We start from the raw sequence: 21959 nt of genomic DNA on the forward strand, positions 1-21959 counted from the left end.
CAAGTTTTGGAAATAGTACGTCTTGTAATACATTTTTGGACAGTCAATTTTAATATTTTCAAGTTTTGATCTACACTATTTTTTAATCTTTAAATTTTATAATTAGATATGAAAATAAATTTTAAGGCCATCACAAAGATTTCCAATATTGAAACCATATTTTTCAACACTATTTGAAGATGAGCTCTACTATGATTGTTTAGAGCAATGGTTTAAAAAACGGATCGGTGACCCGGATTGGGCACCCAAAAAATCGATCCGGATCGGGGAATCGGCGATCCGGATCGGGAATCGGGTGAATCGGTCAGAATGAAGCTTAAAAAAAATCCGAAAAAAAGTATGAAAATTCATTATAAATATTGTTTTTTAGGAATTCATTATAAATATTGTTTTTTAGGTACTCCACTAAGAATTTTCATGTTTTTGAATGAATATGCGAATATTGATATGTTCTTTCCCTGCATGAACCGTCATTCAGCATTTAATTTACATCATACAAAAGGATAAACATAGAATTATCATGGAATAAGTATATCAACATACATGGACTACAATAAAGCATAAAATTAGTAACATATGATCTAAAAATAAAATGATAGACGACGTTATTGTTCTTTTTGGTCACGCTGGTGCCATTGATTGAATTCGTTTAACAATTCATTGATTCGATCTAAAAAAGAATCATCGATATTAACAGGCGTCTGACTATTCCCAAATCCCTGAGTGTTAGTGTTTTGTTGTGTTTCCAATCCAAAATCCCCGAAGCTTGTCCATCCTTCATGCTCACCTGCACTGTCGTGCTCATCCCTACACTGTTGCTGTTGGGACTCGATATGTGAATCATATGGCTGGGATAGGGTGGCCTCAGAATCATCATCTCTCTCATTTTCTCTTTGAATAATATGGATTAAAAAAAAAATTTAACAAATTTTCAAAAAAATCGATCATGGATTTAAAAAAAAAATCACAAATTTTCAAAAAATTCTATCATGGATTACAAAAAAAAATTCGATCATGGATTAAAAAAAAAATTACAAATTTTCAAAAAATTTCTATCATGGATTACAAAAAAAAATTCGATCATGGATTAAAAAAAAAAAATCACAAATTTTCAAAAAAATTCAATCATGGATTACAAAAAATTCGATCATGGATTACAAAAAATTCGATCATAGATTACAAAAAATTCGATCATGGATTACATAAAATTCGATCATGGATTACAAAAAAAAAAAAAAAACATAAAAAAACAAAAAATTCCATCGTGGATTACAAAAAAAGAAAAAAACAATTCGATCATGGATTACAAAAAATTCAATCATGGATTACAAAAAATTCTATCATGGATTACAAAAAAAAAAAAAAAAAAAAAAAAATTCGATCATGGATTACAAGAAAAAAAAACAAACATTTTGATCATGGATTACAAAAAATTCGATCATGGATTACAAAAAATTCTATCATGGATTACAAAAAATTCGATCATGGATTACATAAAATTTGATCATGGATTACATAAAATTCGATCATAGATTACAAAAACAAACAAACAAAAAAAAAACAAAAAATTCGATCGTGGATTACAAAAAAAGAAAAAAACAATTCGATCATGGATTACAAAAAATTCAATCATGGATTACAAAAAAATCTATCATGGGTTACAAAAAATTTGATCATGGATTGCAAAAAATAAAACAAACATTTCGATCATGGATTACAAAAAAAAAACAAACATTTCGATCATGGATTACAAAACATTCGATCATAGATTACAAAAAATTCTATCATGGGTTACAAAACAAAAAAAAAAACAAAAAATTCGATCATGGATTACAAGAAAAAAAAACAAGCATTTCGATCATGGATTACAAAAAATTCGATCATGGATTACAAAAAATTCTATCATGGGTTACAAAAAAAAAAAAAAAAATCCATCATGGATTACAAAAAAAAAAAAAAAAAACAATTCGATCATGGATTACAAAAAAATCGATCAAGTATTTCAAAAAAATCTATCATGGATTACAAAAAAAAAAAAATCCGTACGGGACTCTCCGATTCTGTACAGTGAATCGGCGAGTCACTGTGCAGAATCGTCCGGTTCTCTCTAGAACCGGACGATTCCCGTTTTTTTCACCGATTCGATCCGTCCATGGCGATTCCCGAGTCGAACCGGGCGAGTCCGGTTCGACTCGACGTTTTTTTAAACACTGGTTTAGAGCTTCGACTCTATACAAACTGCACCCTTATATATATATATATATATATATATATATATATATATATATATATATATGAGATGCAAGTGCGAGAATTAGTGTATCCTATTTGGGTCACCATATGGGATCCTCTAGAGATAGAGAACGAGATAGAGCCTCATGCGCATAAGATGTAATTTTTTTTAGAGATAAGAGATCTTTTTATTAACAGAAACATTAATGATGCCTTCTGAAGACTTTTGTAGAGTGAGAGGTTGGATTCTTATAGAAAAGCAGTTCCCGTGGAGATTTTGAGTTGTTTCACCTTTTAGTGAGATAAAATCTTGTTTGCTCTCAAAGTTGTTCTCTTCCTAGACATTGGTCTAGGTTTGGAATATAGAGATCGACATGGTGCCGTTTGGGAGACTATGGCTTTTTATCGAGGTTTGTTCCAAAATTTTTGATGTAACTTTCATTTATATAGTGGATTTCAATTTGTCGTACTCGTGGATGTAGCCCTTCTAGGATGAACCACGTAAATCTTTGTATTCTTGTTGTATGTGTTTCATGCTTTATTTCTCATACTTTATTCGTCGAAAATCAACCCAGCAAGTTTAGAGTTTCGCGCACAACATAGTTGAGTCTAGTAAAATCTTTTGTTCATGGCCTTGATAGGGAAACTATAGATACTTCTTGTTTGACCCAAAAATTGTCTAGTTCTATTAAAAATTGCTGGTGAAAATAAACAATTTCTCAAATACTTTTGGAGGAACAATAAAATCACTTGTTATTTTCAGGCACGAAAACTTCATTATCTCAAGATAATATTTGCATTTTACCGATCAAAATTAGTATGTATTTAAGTTCAAGCAAATTTGTCCTAAAGATACAAGGAAACATAAAATTGAACATTATCGAGTATGGTAAAATCTAAAGCACCCAAATTGCGCCTTTGTTCTAGAGAGACAAAGTTCACATAAGGCCGATATGGGTCTAGAAACCTTGTGCAAAATGATGATTCAAAAAATATGTTCCAAAAGCGAAGTCTAAGTCCCATATATATAGAGAGAAAGCACTCTTTCAAAATCATCCAATGTGATTGTTTAATACACTTGGACGATGAAGAGTTGTCTCTTTGTTGGCGAATTCAAATGTCATAAAATGGCCTATCAGTTACAATTGCACATGCAACTGGTTACTCAACAGCCGCACTGGTTCATGGCAACTTTTCAAGCTCCAAGAAATGAAATGGAAAATTTAAAATTGCAGCCACATGGATCATCCTGGTGAGAGCAGAGGGCTGTCAATGGGGTGGTTGGCCTGGCCCGGTCGGCCCAACCCTAAAAAACATGGGCGTAGGCCACAAAATGTGGCCCGAGGGCTTGGCCAGGGCCAGGTACTATGGCCCAAGGAAAGGGATGGGCCAAACCTGGGCAGCTCCGCAATAGAGCCGTCCAGTTCGGCCCAGTCGAGATTGGGCTAAGGCCTCTTCAGCGCTGTTAGGGCCAGGCCCTGCCCGTTGTGTCACCCCTAAGTTTTATGTATGTCATACACTTACTTCTGCATCTAAATGGTGAGCTTGGCCAGATTGTCCAAATGCTGCCCTCCATGGCCCCTGTTGTGGCCATGTTGATGTGATACTCATCTTTAGGGTTAATTCTCATTCTTTGAGGTGAATTACCTTTGGCCACAAGACATGCATAATCAGAATTTAATTTTTCATAGTATCAGTTGCCACTTTGATCAGTGTTAAAATGTTAAAAAACATGAAGTTGGTGGCAACTTGAATAACGCCAAAACCGAGTTAACTCGCCAAGTTGAAAGAGTAATCCCTCAAAAAATCAAGGCAGTTTTTGTTTTTCTTTTTTTGTTTTGGTGAAACACCCTGTCCAACATTGAATTAATGAGAAACTGCAAAAACATTAATGTATAATTTTTTTCTTTTTTGACAAGGTTATATAAGAATGGAATTTGAGACATAGTGCTATAAAAATCCGGCTGCTACCTCCTTGACCCAAACCCAATTCCTAACATTTATGTATAATTAAACAAACGACTTATTTCTAAAAACAAGGCAAACATGTCAAGTTTTTTTGAGTTGAAAATGATTAAACAACATTAAAACTCCAAAAAAGATGACAAAGATATATAAAAGATGAAATTAAAAAAAAAAAAAAAAAAATTTTGATTTATACCTGGAAGCACTCAAGAAAAGTCCGCAAATGAGAAAACAAAAAAATATAGCATATGATGCAAAAACTCACAAATCATCATCAAGAATATCAAAATTATGTATAAATTATTTGTGCATTGATTAAGTAATAAATAAATATATTTTAAAAAAAAATTATATATTGAAGTTTGTACTTACAAACTCGGCTTGACAAAGTGTTGAGTCGGAATAATTCAGTAGATTCCATGTTAACTCGGCAAAGTTTAAAACCACGATCTTACCTAAATTGCTGCTTTCATGCAACATTGGGGCTTCTTCATGCAATCGAACATTTGAAACACAATGCAGTAGAAATAAAATTGAGGGTAGTTTAGACAAACATTCAATTTGCAAATATGCAACCATATGAGGATTACGTCCTACAAATTATGTCTTTTTTAATTAAACTATGAATTTTTACCAAAACTGCATAAAAATGCGAAACTTTGCATATCTTCAAGTACGAGTCTCTTAAAATGCTATCACAATAGCCACAAAACATAGCAAACCACGACATGCTCTTCACAAGAAATAAATGTGCTAAACAAGGCTTAGACTCGAGACTCTGTCGAGTCCTTAGTCTGATTTAGGCTTTGTAAAGCATGGGAATGAGTTACAAAAGTTTGAAGTCAAATCCCAGTTGCGCTATCAATTTATTTCTTCATATGGATAAATCAGGGATTGAGAAGAGTATTTGTTATTTCCACTGGTGGCATCTCAGAGCTAAAGACTGTCTCCTGGGCCCTCCTTGCCTGATCAATGCAATTTGACAAAAATCAAAATTATACACATATGGCATAAGAACAAACAAACAATCTCTTGTTAAGTGAATTAGGGAATGAGCTATAAAATATATGTTAACAGATTTAAGGGCAAATTTATGTCTTTTTTTTTGGGTAAATGGCAAATTTGTCTTGAAATAATTTGAGTAAAAAATGTAGTGTAAAATTAAATTTAAATTTAATATTACATCATTAACCTCCTAGAATCCACAAAATTAAGATTAGAGACCTTTTTTCAAGCTAAATATTTTTTGAGCTTTTTAAAAGAGAGGGTACTATTATTGTTTGCAAAACCCTTCCACACAACTTGTTCTCTTTCTTTTATCTATCATGGCATCTTCAAATGTGGTTTCTCTCATATCTACTAAATTAGATCCTCAAACTATCTCCTATAGAAAAAACAATTTCTCAGAGCTATGAGCAACTAAAATATGGGTTTAAGCCTTATATCTCGATTATAACCAATATAATTGTTATTGACAAAGGACACTAATACAATTGTGATTGTGTAATGAAACTTAAAATTAGTACAATAATAATTAGAAACATAATTAAATCATGTGCATATTATATTCATATAAACATAATATGTACTTATATGTTAGGAATAACAAAATCATAATCATTGTCATTTTGCGGTAGTATCATTATTATTATAAATACTGTTTATTTTGTTATATTATTATAACAATAACACTTAAATTATTATAATGAATGATATGAAATTTTTATGGCAATCATATTTACACACTAAAGTTGTCAAACATGAGTTATAATTATTCAAATGACATTGTTAGTTTATTAAGTATCTTACATATCATTAAGTAATTATGTTAATGTGTTAATGAGATAAACGAATGCAATGATAAAAACGATTCGATGATGATTTATTTTCTTTGTGCTGGATTTGAAGTTAATCATGTTGTTCACTCCCTTTCTTTCTTTAAATATATGACGTGTGTATGCAACTAAATTTTAAGTTTTTGATGATATTCAAAATATTTTCTATGCATTTGATTGTATGATTGCTGCGATCAAGTTTTTTATGTCAACTTAGGGTTTCACTAGAGAATGGGGCCATAATAAGAAAGTTCCTTATGCTTCCCCATAGGGATGCTGTTGTTGAATAATATGCTCACGCGGGAGCCTAGAATACACACTCTTCACTATGAACAAATTCAGGATAAGAAAAAGTTTATAAAGAAAGTATACTTACTTCTTCTTCCCAATTAGTGCATAGGGTAATAATAGACAACAAAACCAACTGAACAACAAGCCCACAAATGATTCCTATCCAGAACCCCTGTCAAGTGGAATTTACAACACCACAATTTATATGTCTTCTAAATTAAAAAAGAAAATATATATATATATATATATATATATATATATATATATAAAAGATTATTGAGCTTGAAGTTGAAGAAAGTAGGTAATGAAAGCCTCACCTTCCCTCGTTCATGGAAGACAAATACCAATAGAATAGCCAATGCGTAGAACAATTTAAGGAAAAAAAAAAGGAAAAAAAGTAAAAACTCATTAATCATTTAACCTAGTTATCTTGTTATGTAAATTGGAAAAGGGCTGGGGTCGTGGTAGTAGCACCCCCATACCGCCTCGTTGTGGTTTCCATTCCTACTAATGCCACTCTACTAACTCCTCAACTATTTACAAAAAAAGGTAGGGACCGTCTTCCCCACTGAATTACCCAAAAAAAAAATTGACTTAGAGAAAATTTAGGCAAAACTAAAACTCAATGATCTCTTATCCAAATCTAAAAGGATAATTTTGTTGTAAATAAAAAATACATAATCCAAGGGTTCGAACCAAATGGAGACTCCATCAACTAGTGAGAGAAATACCATGTAATATGCTTTTGTAAAACTATTTATATCCATTGATAGTTGACTATCCAAATGTACTAACAGCAAAAATGACTTAATTTCAGTCAAATTCAGTAACAACCAAAATTAGTGTGATTTGAGAAATTCTCAAAAGGAAAAAAACCACAGTTGAATCAAAGAAATCAAGACTGATGCTCATGTTCTTACCTGAAAGAACGCATTGAATTCCGTCCATGAAAATTGATGTTGCAAGAAGAGGTATTATTTTTGGAAGATGCTTAATGATTGGTTGATCATTGGTATACAAATAGCCCAAAAATCCACGAACTGCTATCACCATTGAACTTATAACAACACTATTACTGAAAGCCATGCACATGGCAATATGAGCTGACACTCGTGCTGCTTGTGGTTGTCTTGCTCCTAATTTATTTGAAATTATCGTGCTGAGAGAGAGAGAGAGAGGAGAGAGAGAGATATAGTTTAAACTAGTAAGGAACATTAAGGTTGAGCATAGTTTAGTAGGCGGGAAGCGACCATATTAGTGCTGAGAATTTTTCAGATCGGATTCGGATCCACCCAGATCCAGATCCGGATCCAACAAATATACATGGAATATGAATCCGATCTGATCCAGAATGTTCAGATCTAGATCCGAATCTGGATCCAAAAACTATTCATATGATCCGGATTCGAAAACTATAAATGGGATTATATATTATATATAAAAATTAATAAATAAATAAATAAATATAATATATATATATATATATATATATAAAGGGTGTAGTTTTTATAAGGTTGCAACCTTAAACAATCCAATTAAGGTGCACCTCCGAATTTCATCATAACATGTAATTTTGGTGTAAAAAATTATTAGGAATATCTTGAAATCTATTTTCATCTCTAATTATAAAATTTGAAACTCAAAAAAATGGTTAAAATCAAATAGATCTATAAACATATGAAAATCTTGAAAGTGAACGGTTTAGATAATGTGTTGCAATATGCACTATTTCTGGGACTAAAAATCTTTTTTTTTTTTGCATATTCATGCATCTCGATGTCGAGATGATCGATTAGAGGGTTTTTCAATATTAAAACAACCTTTTCCAATGGATTTTTGAAGTGCATCTGTAATTCTACATTTTAAAGTTGCAACCTTATATAAACTTTTTCCATATATAAATATATACTATTTTAAAAAATTGGGTCGGACCCGGATCGGATCCACCTGTCTCAAATCAGATCCGAATTACCATGCGAATCTAAATTTTGGATCCAAATCCGAATTTCTAATCCAAATCTAGGATCCATGCCCGGAACCGAATAGGATCCAAATTTTAGTTTTGGATCCGGATCGAGTAAATTCTCAGCCCTACAACATATATCCCACACCTCACCTTATGGCACCACTGAGACCAGAAGGGATCATGGAAGCAAAACAGCTAATATCAAGACCGCAAGTAAATAAAAACCACCTCTTAGTTAGGAATGAAAAGAAGTTAGAAATTATGGAAAATAAAAGTTATGACTATGCTCATTACAATTTCTACATGGCTTTGTCTTTCTATACTAACAAGACACAAGTACATCTACAACACCTAAAATTTGTTGTGGATATGGTTAGTACATTTTCTATATGAATGCTTTCATTGTTTATTTTTTTTCATTGTTTATTTTTTTTTACTTTTTTTGAAAGAGGACATCCCATGAACCAAGGAGTAACAAGAAATTCATAAATCATGCAATTAGTTATTTCTAGAGATTTTAAAATATACAAATGATAAATAATAAAGAGAGAAGGATTCAACATTCACCTTACTGACAGTATTGATGTTTCCAACTTTGGATTAGGAAGAAGACCAGATAAGATAACAATCATATCGAATGACCAGGTCTCCAAGCTGTTTAAAATTGAAGTTAATAAATAAAACACAAACAATTCACATGTAACACTAGTTTTCTTGAGATTAAAATATGTCCTAACTTAACATTAATTTTAGGACCTCTAAAGATATATCTGCCTACAATGTGGATCATTTGTATTTACTTTCCTCAAAGATTTGCCCAAATCTTTTATGCAGGAAAGGGGAGTAAAAAACAGTTAGAAGAACAGGCATACCAAACCATTACTGTAGAAGGGAACCCTAGTCTCAAGAAATGTCCAAGATCCTTCAGAGCTTCCGTTGAAAGCCCAGTCCAGGTCTCCTTGCAAGCAGTGGAAAGCATGATATAGAGAGCTAAAAGAACTACATTGATCCAATAAGAAATAGAAGTGGCTAATGCTGCACCTTTACTACCCAAACCAGACTTAAAAACAAGAGACCAACATAAAATTAGGTGTAATAGAGTTGTAATTCCAGAGCTTGCCATTAATGGAATAACAATGCTTTGGGCTTGCATGAATCGAGTCAACGACTGAAGAAGAGCAAACGCAAAGAGGCCTGGTATCATCCATCTAGCATAAACCCCTGCTTCTTTCGATATCTCTATGTCTTGGCCCATGGCAGTGAGGATATTGTATGTGAAAGTCAAAACAAAAGCAAGGGGAATGCTCAATAGTAGAAGCACAATTATGGATCTCTGCATATGTACACTGAGCATATGATACTGCTTCGCTCCATAAGCTTGCCCACATAGTGTGTCGAGTGCACTTCCCGTCCCAATCTGATATCAATCATATAAAACCCAAATCAACGGTTTTTCTTTTAGCCACAAGCACACAATAGAAGGAATGTTCTTTCATCACCACGTAAATATTAAATTTTGAAGAACAGTATCATTGTCAATCTCCTTATTATCGATTCTATCAGCGTAAGGCCTAGGCATTATGTCAAAAAATAAAGTCACATCTCAACACCTAATAAAGATGATGTTTTGGAGCGAAAAACTTCTATAATAGTCTAAAAATCAATTTCTGCCATTGATTATGAAATTTGAAGCGTTGTAGATTTGGAGTATCTGTAAGCACATGAAAATGGATGGTCTAGATTATGTGTTAAAAGGTATAATACTTTTAGAGCTTGAAATCCATTATTCAAATCCATAATGGTCGATGTCAAGATGATCAATCTGAGGGATTTCCAATATTGGAACTACATTTTTCAATGGATTTTAAAGGTAGTACATCTTTACTTTTTATCATAAATTCAGTTTATTATTGACAGATAATTTTGTTGTGATATTGTTAGTTGACAATTTTTCACCGACTTCAATTTTTATATTGTTGCTTTGTTTTATTGCATAAACATAGTACTTTAGGTTATAGTTTATCTACAAGAAAAGTTTAAAAGGCATTATTAGGGCAATCTATTACATAAACGTTGTAGTTAGGATAGCATATGTAGCTTTCTCTTGGATCTTTGTTCCATCGCCCACTCTTTCTACTTATGAGTCCTTCATTATTATTTTTATTTAATTTTTTATTTTCTAATTATGTATGCGGAATATTGTATTATATTCTTTTTAGTATTATATAGACATTGTTATGAGTATCCATGTTTAACATGTACTACAAGGTCAACCTAAAAATCTAGTATGGCATGACATGCCTGTGCAACTATATTCTTAAGAAAATTTATTTTATATAGTCTAAAAAAAAAGGTGAAATTCCACCCCCATGTCACATGTATGCTGCTTACTCTAACTCTTGAGTGCTTGTGCGAACTTGTCCAAGGCCATTTTTAAGTGAAATTTATATATGAACCAGAAAAAAGATACGGTATTACTGTATGGATCATATTGTTGTGATGAGGTCCTGTAACTTTTAACTTTTTATTTCAATTCTACCTCGAGTTCGAAAGTACTACTTTCTACCATACTATTTTTCAATAGTTTTATTTTGTTATTGTATAATGCATTATGAACTTATAAACATAAATAGACTTTCAAATTCATGGAGAACATCCTTTTTTCACATGATTTTCTTCATTGAGAAATGACCAAACTATGGGAAAATGTTCGATTTTGTCATGATTACTTTAAGGTGATTAAAAGAGAATCGCATGCTACAAATATTGCTTTTAATTGCAGGAGAATATTGACATTTCTCATGATTTTCATAAGATGGTAAAGAAGAAATCTAAAGAATTGTTGTGCATAGGTTGTCTTGATTTTCATGTGTAACATAATATCTATCCTATGTTGATCTTGGGCCTTGTTCTCTCGCTTAAAAAATTAAAAGATCTATAGGGGAAGTTTGGATATTTAAATATGTTTCTTTAGGGTTAAGTTACAGCTGGGAAATATATCAGTTCTTAATGTGTTTTTGTTTTAGAGTTTCTCAAGAGAGGGCCATTTAGTTATGTTAGGGAACTACTGTAATGAAACCAATGACTATCTTTTATCATGGGCATAGTCACATTAGAGATGAACCACGTGAATCTTGATGTTCTTCTTTGCTTTTCTTTTTGATTTATTTACTTTGTGTTTTCTTGTTATTTATGCTTCATTTTTTCTCAATTTTCACATTTTTCATTGATCCTTCTGGTTAGGATATTTTCACAACAGGGTTAGGAATATTTTAAATGGATGTTAAGGTTTCAAACAAACGGTTAGGAGTAGAGAAGTTTGATGGTAGAAATGTTTTGGGATTTGGGAGGTAATTGTCCCTAACTTGTTGGTTCAACAAGGATTGCACAAAGCAAGTAAAGAGAAGTTGAAGGAGTCAAAGTCTACACCAAATGGGCGTTAGGAAGTCCTAAACCTGAGGGATATTATCACGATTCGATTGTGCCATTAGAATGAGGGATGTAAATTGTCATCAGCAAGACTTATAGCAATATTTGTAATTACTTGAAAGTCCTTTTATCCGGACATATATACAAAGTAAATTGTAGTTGAAGAGATAGTAGTTTAACTTAATTGATGAAAGAAGTCATGAGTATTTTACTACATTTGAATCAGTTCAATAAGATTATTCATCAATATCAAGCACTGGTGTTATGATGGAATACAAGGGTAAGGTTTTAATCATGCCATACTCACTCCATCAGTCGTATGAACAGCTTTTCAAGACGTGGCTCTTTGAAAACAATACCATAGATGTGGATGGCGTGACTACAACTCTTTTATCAAATGATTGAAGAAGAAATAGAGTAATGCGTGGCTATATGTATAGAATTTGAAGGATAGAGAGATGATAGTGAAGAGAAAAGAAAGGGTGTATGCGAACCAAATGTGATCGAAATCAGAATCAAGGTTGGATAAGTGCAATTTCAATGTGTCTCCCATTAAAAAAAAAAAGGCATGTAAAGAGAAACTATTCAAAGCTCAAAGAGAAGGAGAATGGAGCCTTAGATGCAGCAAGTGTATTTGATAGATGTGAAGGGCGTGACTACAACTCTTTTATCAAATGTTTTGAAGAAGAAATAGAGTAATGCGTGGTTATATGTATAGAATTTGAAGGATAGAGAGATGATAGTGTAGAGAAAAGAAGGGCGTATGGGAACCAAATGTGATTGAAAACAGAATCAAGGTCGGATAAGTGCAATTTCAATGTGTTTCCCATTAAAAAAAAAAAGGCATGTAAAGAGAAACTATTCAAAGCTCAAAGAGAAGGAGAATGGAGCCTTAGATGCAGCAAGTGTATTTGATAAAGGTCCAGATAGTGGAAAAAAGATTATTTTATCAGTCTCAAGCAAGTGGTCTCAAGCAAGTGGTGATTACTTGACAGACTCATGGATTCTTGATTCGGATGTTCTAATAGTATGTACCCTCAACGGAATAGGTCACAACTTATATGAGCATTGATGGTGGTTGATTTTTGATGGACAAACTATATTCGTAACACCAATGTTATAGGGAATTTTAGTATCAAGATGTATGATGGGGTTGTCGAAATGATGGTTAATGTAAGGTGTCTACTAGATCTGAGAAAGAAACTTATCTCTTCGGTTGCTTTAGACTCCCAACATTTCAAATATGCTGGAGAAGGTGGAGTCCTACAAGTTTTAAAATAGTGTGCTAGTTGTATAAAGAAGATTGGATTAGACATGTATGTACTACTTAGGAGCACATTTTTAGACAGCAGTTATTCCATAGTTGATAATCATGATTCCCTCATTCCCACCTAGGACATGACTGAAAGACGACTGCTGGAAGTAAGAAAGTTCCAGTTGCTCTAAGGTGTGAAGAAGTGCATGTTGAACTTCTATAAACATTACATTTATGGGAATCATTGTGAACTAAAGTTTTGTAGAATTTTAAATAGTGCACAAGACATTCTTAAGTCTATCAATTTAGATGATTAGGACCATGCATTAGTTTCTTTAAAAGGAGGATCTTTGTAGTTTATCTCCTTCAGATTATCAATGCAGACTGACTTCATGCGACAAGTTTCAGGTTTGATGTTCAGGGTTGTAGAAATTTGCCCCAATTACTAGAGAAAATCACCATCAAAATTTGGGATCTATTTTAATAGGAGTTTTAAATATATTAGAATTAGGATTAGGGGGTCCAATAAGGTCTCTAAGTAAGGTTGATATAGGCTTTTTTATGTAATGTTAGTTATTGTAATTTCATAGCACTGTCATTAGGAATTCTTTTGAATTCAGCCAATACATAATTTCTCTAATTTTTTTTGCTTTTCTAATTTGCATCAATGGTTATTGAAGTAGGTGTGTATCTAAATGTTGAAGAAGAGAGAGAGATATGTTTAACACATTCAAGCAAAATGAAAGAAGTTGGAGTATTTGAGGACTAATAACAACGCAAAATAGTTTTCAAGGAGATTTGTGATATTTTATAAAAGGAAGGAATCATTCATCACTGCACCATTCTTAGGATGCCAAAATAGTATGGAGTTGCAAACCGTATAAATAGGACACTTCACAGGAAGGTCTACAGTAAGTTTAGCAATGAAAGTTTGTCAAAAGATTTGAGCGGAAGTAGTTAATGCAGCTTGCTACCTCATCAGCATGCCATCCTCAATGATGATATGGTGTAAGATATAAAAGTAGCCAAAGACTGGTGAAACTATTGATTATTCCCCTTTAGGTATTCTTCTTGTCATGCATGTATTCGTGTTAAGGAAACTAAATTTAACGTTAGATAAAAGTGATATATTTTCATTGGTTATGTAAAAGCATTTAAACCTATATAGATTGTGGTACTTTCACCTGATGTTTCCCATACTTGTCACAAGCAATGGTGTTAAGTTTAATGAGTTTTTCATGACAAAAAAAAAAAAAAATCAAAATAAATAGTGGAAAATGTGATTATTGTAAGAGTACACTATTCAATTGGAGTTTAGCACTCCAGAAGATTCTTCAAAAAGTGGAGGAGGATGTTGAGTCTGAATAGGACGGGGGACCCTAAATCCGCAAGAACAAGAGCCTCAGCTTGAAAGGAAAAATCCTATAAAGGATCCAATCGTAAGGTATGTGTCATGGACAAGGTGGCTTATCGCTGACTATTACAATTTAATAAGTATATAGCTTTAATGAAAACATGAATGGTGCTAACAGCAGTAGGTAGAAATATGTCATGACTAAGGAGATGAGTCTCTTAACAAGAATTGTATTTCGGACCTTACCCTGAGGGCAAAGGATCCTTTGGATATAAATAGATTTATAGGAAGAAGGAAGGGGCATTTCAAGACGATGTTGACAGGTTCAAGGTATAGTTGGTGGCTAAGAGCTATGCATTGAAGAAAGGGTTTAACAACAATGAAATCTACTATTCGGTTGCGAAGTAATATTTATTCAAATGCTATCTATGGTTGCAATGCTCGACTCGGAATTGAAAATGTTTGATGTCAATATAGCTTTTCTGCATGGAAAAATTGAGGAACATATTCATAAGAATCAACCTGAGAGGTTTGTGGTCAAAGGTGAAGAAGAACATATCTGCAATATAAGCAAATTGTTATACGGCCTAGAACAATATCCTAGACAATGGCCCATAAGATTTGACATGTTCATAATAAGACATTGGTGTATTAGAATTAAGTATGATGGTTGTTTTCATTGATAGAGATTTACTAATGGTTCTTTCATCTATTTGTTTCTTCAAATGCATTATATATTTATTTGTCCTAAGAACCATTATATGCTATAGTTTTATGCTATATATATATTTGTCCTAAGAACCAATCATATGATGTCCTAAAAATCATCTTAGTTTTATGCTATAGTTTCCACTAGGCCACGTATTTTACATGATGCCAATGTTGTTCGTAATTATATGGCTAACCTAAGGAAGGAACATTTGCATGCAGTAAAATGGGCTTAGGAAAACCAGATTGGTCTTCATATTATTTCGGTGTTTGATCATAGTGGCTAAATTAGTGGCAAGGTTGTTGGATTTAGAGATGATGACTTCGCATGGTTCAAACAACAAAAGGTCCACTACTGGATGTTTTTACAGTTGCAATTGTTCTATTAGTTAGATATCAATGTTATAACCCCCAACTACTTTATCTAAAATGAAGCAAAATACATCACCGATACAGAAGTTGTGAAGAAGCCATTTCGCTTATACGACATATAATATAGGGTTACAGTAAGATAGGGTTGTCACTTATTATTAAGATCAACATGCAATAAATTGTGGCAGTGATATATCTTTATCCATGAGATAAATGATATATCTTTATTACAGTTGCAGGTGTTCTATTAGTTAGATATCAATGTGGTAACCCTCAACTACTTTATCTAAAATGAAGCAAAATACGTCACCCATACAGAAGTTGTGAAAAAAGCCATTTCTCTTATAAGACATATAATATAGGGTTACAGTAAGATAGGGTTGTCACTTATTATTAAGATCAAAGTGCAATAAATTATGGCAGTGATATATCTTTATCCATGAGATAAATGATATATCTTTATACATGAGATAAATAATATATCTTTATTAAAGATTGACACCAAAAGAATGCAAAAGAAATTTTAACAAGGCTAAGTCCTCTACAAATCTTCATGATTTGCTTGAACTTATGTAATATTTAATGTATTGTGAGATTTATTAGTGCACCCTATCGGGTCCGTTATGAAGAAAATGGTTAATGATTATCTCCTTTTAATGGCTTAATAAAATTGAAATCAAGGTGGATATTTGATGCATGTAGCTGTGTCTTGAACTCTATAGGTTATCCAATATCTATCTTATGTAGGTCCTAGGCCACCCTACACCATTGCCCTTAATTTGCAAGGTTTAGGGGACTTGTAGGGGTATTTTGGGTATATGAACATGTTTATTTGGGGTTAAGTTAGGGTTGATGTAGTTATTTATGAGTTTGTGGCTTAAAAGGAGATTTCTTACAACAGAGTCGTATTTTACCTTTTAGCACCTCTTATTGTAAAACCGCCTTCCCTCATGAAGTAGTCACATCATTGATGAACTATGTAAATATTGAATTTATTTATTTATTTTTCTATCAATTTGTTGTGTTTTGTAGTTGTTGTTTATGTTGATTCTTTAATTTTTGAAATTGTCATCGATCCTCCTAGTTACAATTTTTTCACAAATGTCATGGAGAATATGTCTTTTTTTTTTTTAAGTAGATAACTAACATGTAGAATTTTTACCTTTGTAATGAGCTTCTTAAGGAAGAAGGGAAAATCCAGTGAAATATTGCTTTTGAAATGGATATGGCTGCACTTGAAGGTGACCTTTGTAAGGGGCAAACATGGTTTGCATCAACTTCTCAAAAAAGAGGAATATTACAGTAAGTGGGAACCTTGGTGAATGCTTACTTTGCGATGATGCTGACTTTGTCTATATTACTTTGGAATAGGGAGACCAAGGATCTTTCCCCTCTTAAGGCATAAAAGATGGAAGCAATCTTTTAGACAAAAAGTGATCATATGTCCCTCTCTAAATTATAAGTTTTTTGTGGTTGTTTATTCTTATTTCCATAGTCCTCAAAATTTTAGATCAATTTGGTTCATTTTAAAAACTAATCCAATAAAAAATTGATTTCATGTCCTAAATATGATCCAAATGAATGCATGTCCACTCTCACATCTAGGTTATAGAGCATTAATTTTTATTTTATTTTTTAAATTATTCATCTAGTGAAACATAGATGTTTGGCAAACTCACAGATCATAGGAATATTATAGGTAGGTGTTTTGATGCTACCCAATCTTTTGATCTTTTAGGCATTACCTATATTCATTTCAGGTTTGCTAGGGTGCTTATCCTTCCTAATGAATATTAGGCTTGGTTAATCAAGTAAAACTATTCGTGACATGTGATTGGTGAAAGTTGGTGATCATCCCATAAAAGTAATGAGCATGTACTATGAACCCTTCAATTTTTCATATTTTATTTATCATTTTTTGATTTTATGGTATTATTATTTAATTAAGAATGAAGAACATTTCTGCAAGTAGTTTTTAGTTACAAATTATTTTTCCAGAATTATCCACAAAAACCACATGGTCTTTGCTCGACATTTTCATATAGAGCTTTAAGTTATTTATTTATTTGTTTATTTACAAGATGCAGTACTACCATATTGGTATGGTTCAAGGACATATTATGTTGAGGTCCTACTTTCTTTTGAGTTATTTTTCATTATCATTTAGCACCTATTCAAAAGTCTATCTTCCAAACCACTCAGTCCCCAAACACATCAGTCTTTCCGTGTTTTAGGTGGTTGGAAGGTTAAACTTTGAATTATCAAAATACCTATTTCGGGACATTCTAAAGTAGGACTTACAAACCACCTATATAGATAACTTCTTTATGCTTTGTGTAGATCCAAAGTTAGACTTTAAAATTCAGGGTAAAATTAAAGATAAGAAAATTATTATAAACAGTAGGACCTCAACTGGCCCAAAACTTGGACTATGCAACAGTTTAGCTCTCTCAATTCTTCTGTGAATTTCTCTTTATGTTAAGGGAACAAGGAGCTTGGACTTTCGAGTTCCTCTTAAAGCTAGGAAAGGTCTGAGTCGTGGTGGTAGTACCTCCACACCTAGTTACTAGGTTGTAGTTTCCAATCATACTGTACCATGCAATGATACTTTCAAAAAAACTAACTCGGTAATCTATTTGAAAAAACGAGTAGGGCCTGTCTTTCCTGCTAAATTACCGGGAAAAAAAAAGAAAAATATTTGCTCTTTAAACAACAATCAAAGTATCATGATGATAATGAAACCAAATTAACAACAAGCTGAAGCCAACGATGCTGGCAAAGGTAGCAGCCATGTCAGCGCCAGCCAGAGAAAGCTGGCCAAGATGGCCAACACACATATCTGAGATCAGTTGTAGGCAGAATTGCAAGACGTTGCCGACTATGAGGGGACCGGCTAATGTCAACTGCATCCACACCTCTGTAAACACTTCTCTCTTTATCCATCTCAACGCCCAACCCTCCTACAAAAGTAGATTTATCAAATTCAATTTCACATCCATCTCTAGGTGAATTTCAAGTAGGATGAATAAAGAGCAAAGCACCCATTAGTATTATCAGGAAAAAGTTTATATAGAGCCGAGGCTCTAAACAATCAAATTAGAGTCCACCTCAAAAATTTCACTAGAAGAGGTTGTTTTGATACCTAAATATCTTCAAATTGACCATCTCGATATTAAGATGGACGAACATGAGAGAAAAAAATGGATTTCAAGTTTTGTAAATAGTGCATTTTGTAATGTATGTTTGGACTGTCAATTTTCAAGATTTTCAAGTTTTCATAGATCTACTCGATTTACACTATTTTGTAATTTTTAAATTTATAATTAAAGATAAAAATATATTTTAAGGCTATCACAAATATTTTCGGTATTGAAACCACATTTCTCGACACTATTTGAAGGTGGGCTCCAGTTTGATTGTTTAGAGCATTAGCTTTATACAAACCGCATCCTTAGTATTATGAGACTATTTATTTTTGGTACAAGGAGGTTACAATTGTTACTAGCCATTAGATGTCAAATTGGATGGTATGAGTGTGTCATAAACTTCGAGAAATTCTTTTTTGAACTTAAAGTATAGTCAATGATGCACTCACAACCATCCGATTTGAAATCAGATGGACAAAGTGATTGTGACATTCTTGTATTAAAAATCGGATGGAAAAAAGCGATTGTAACATTCTTGTATTAAAAATCGAATGGACAAAAGTGATTGTGACATTCTTATATTAAAAATCGAATGGACAAAAATGATTGTAACATTCTTGTATTAAAAATCGAATGGACAAAAGTGATTGTGATATTCTTGTATTAAAAATCGGATGGACAAAAATGATTGTGATATTAAAAACAAATGGTCTCTTTGTTTCCCATTATAAAATAAATTCTAAGATCGCAGGCATGGGATCAGAGCATTTATGTGTCTCAAAATAGCATCCTAGGCTCCATTCTCACCATTAACACTTTTAAAAAAGGAGAGAAACTCTAAGATGATAAAACCAAACTCTAAAATAAAAAACTATGCAGTACCTTTTTAAAGTGGCGGGTTACATGTGGATTGCTTGAAACAAGTGTTTAGGAAAAAGCTTAACCGGATCGGGGATCAGCAGGATAATGGTACTGAGACTCCTCTGAATTGGAGATGCTTCTAGTTTTGTAAACCGGAACGTTAGGTTTTTTTTTTTTTTTTAATTATCAGGAAGAATCAATTCACTCCGCACCGGATCACCAATCCTACCAAGTGACTAGTTCGGCCAGCCGATCCACTGCATGCATAAAACATGTTGGGCAAACAAACCTCTAGTGTAAATAGCCAAGCGCCCTCTTGTTTGAATGTTAGCAATCACCCTCTTATTTATCTAAATGCGTGACAAGGCAAAGGCTGTGAAACACAAATACTGATCCAAAAACCAAAAGAGTGATCCAAAAGATTGCATTTAACGCAGTGTAACCTTACTAAAGGTTTATTCATCTTGCAGCATTTAGAGATTACTCTAAGGCCATGTTTGTTTTCTGGGAGATGCAGTTTTGGAGACCATGTCTTTTGGGGATGTATATATTATCATGGAACTTGTGATATCTATTTTTTTACTATAGAGATTACTCTAAAGCCATGTTTGTTTTCTGGAAGATGTAGTTTTGGAAACCACGTTTTTTGGGGATGTACATATAACCATGGAACTTGTGATATCTACTTTTTGACGTTAAAATTGGAAACAACGTCTTTTAGGGATGTACATACTACCATGGAACTTGTGATATCTACTTTTTAACGTTAAAATGAATGTAAGTGGATATTGTGATGTCCAATTTTAGCGTAGCAGTTCCCGTTATCAAACAGGGAAGTGCTACACTACTAGGTGACATGATTTCTGAAACTACATCTTCCAAAAATCAAACAGCCCTTAAGCATGACAAAAAATTATTTAGCATAGCATTTCCCATTATCAAACAGGGAAGTGCTACAATACTGGAAGATATGATTTCCGAAACTACATCATCCAGAAATCAAACAGCCCTTAAGCATGACAAAAATTCCACATGATCAAAGTAGCAACACCTTTCAATGTCAAACTCCTTTTTACGAGGTATGTTTAATAAGCCCGAGTAACCCGAGTCTTCATTGACTGATTGAGTTATTGGCGATCCATGGAACCATCTCCATATACTTGTGATGAGGTTTTTTTTGGTGTCACTAGTATTATGGAAATTACTTTTAGGAGTTTACTATCTAGCCATTCAATTTTGATCAAGTGAGCCACTCACCATTTGATCTTAGATCCGAGGCTTCAAAGTATTTTATTTTTAATTTTTTCAATACAAATTGTATGACTATAAAATTCGATACATGCCATCTTCTCATTGGGGCGCACCTATAAAAAATATTAAAAATAATTTTTTGATCAAATATAACAACCAAGATATCTCTTGAAAATTTTAGAGATATTTTGGTTATTGTATTTTATTGAAAATATTTTTTTTAATATATTTTAAAAGTGTGTGTTTAATAAAGGATTGGACACCCAAAATTTGATATAAAAATAATTTATATAAAAAATATTAAAAATAAAACATTGTAGAGACGTGACATTGTGCTTAGGACAATCTTGGACAATCTTAGGCCTCCATTCAGAAGCATAGAAAGCTTGCCCTTAATAATATGCTATCAACTCTTGAACCATCCGACATGACTGATGGTTGAGGAGCATCACTCCGCCACTCAATGTCTAAAAGAGTTTAATTTTTGAGTTGTTGATGAAGGATGACACATCCGATATGAGCTCTATCGAAACAAATTTTTGGAAACACAAAAAATAAAATAAAAAAATGTATTAGCTCTATATTGTGTTTCAGTTAAAAACAACAAAACAAAGAAAAAATTAAAAAAAGGGCAATAAAAATAAAAAACTTGGAAAGGAAAAGGTGGAAAAAATGGGCTGAAAAAATACCAAAAATTGAAATTCAAGATTTTCGGCTTTGATTCAAAAAAAAAATCATTAGATCTTTTATACATCGATATGCTAAGAATATTTTTGGGACAGATTGGAATGAATTTGGTAAAAAAAGAAAACAAGAGAGAAATCAAAGATTTCTTATTTTGGGTTCAAATTTGAAACGTTGATTTCTCTCATTTTAACTCGCCAAATTTGACTGCCTTTCTAGATTAAATCAGACAATCTTCCCAAAGATGACAAACTTCCAGTCAAATCTGTTCCTTAAATCTCTAAAAGATGCCTACAAAATAAGGGTAGTCAATTCTATGATGTAATAATAGCCTTCAGATCTTTCTTATCACCTGAGAAAACTATTAAACTTCCCAAAATCCATCCATCTTAGAGATGGATTTTGCAAGTCAATCGTCTAAATCACTACAGTCATGAATCTAAAAAAATAAATAATCGAACTTTGTGGCTTAAAACAAGTCCATTGCACTTATTTCTAGACCATTCATTGTAATTCTTCAAATATCTTCAAATTTGCACTATTGTTTTGAACTCCAAATTTAGGATCTGAAGGCAGAAATGAATTTACAATGATTTAGGATATGTTTTGG

General features: G+C 32.7%; 1 protein-coding gene across 1 annotated transcript; it reads right to left on the reverse strand.

Moving 5' to 3' along the window:
* Positions 1 to 8852: 8852 nt before the first annotated feature.
* Positions 8853 to 9868, reverse strand: LOC110008255 (protein DETOXIFICATION 16). Its single transcript, XM_088856633.1, has 3 exons — positions 9815 to 9868; positions 9162 to 9706; positions 8853 to 8943 (listed from the first exon to the last, which is right to left on the reverse strand). The coding sequence occupies exons 1-3, from the start codon at positions 9866 to 9868 to the stop codon at positions 8853 to 8855; spliced, it is 690 nt and encodes a 229-aa protein (XP_088712759.1).
* Between the last annotated feature and the right edge of the window lie 12091 nt (positions 9869 to 21959).

This window comes from Amborella trichopoda, chromosome 13 (assembly GCF_054954075.1).
Source record: "Amborella trichopoda isolate Santa Cruz 75 chromosome 13, AtrichopodaSantaCruz75HAP2 v2.0, whole genome shotgun sequence".
Classification (NCBI taxonomy): domain Eukaryota; kingdom Viridiplantae; phylum Streptophyta; class Magnoliopsida; order Amborellales; family Amborellaceae; genus Amborella; species Amborella trichopoda.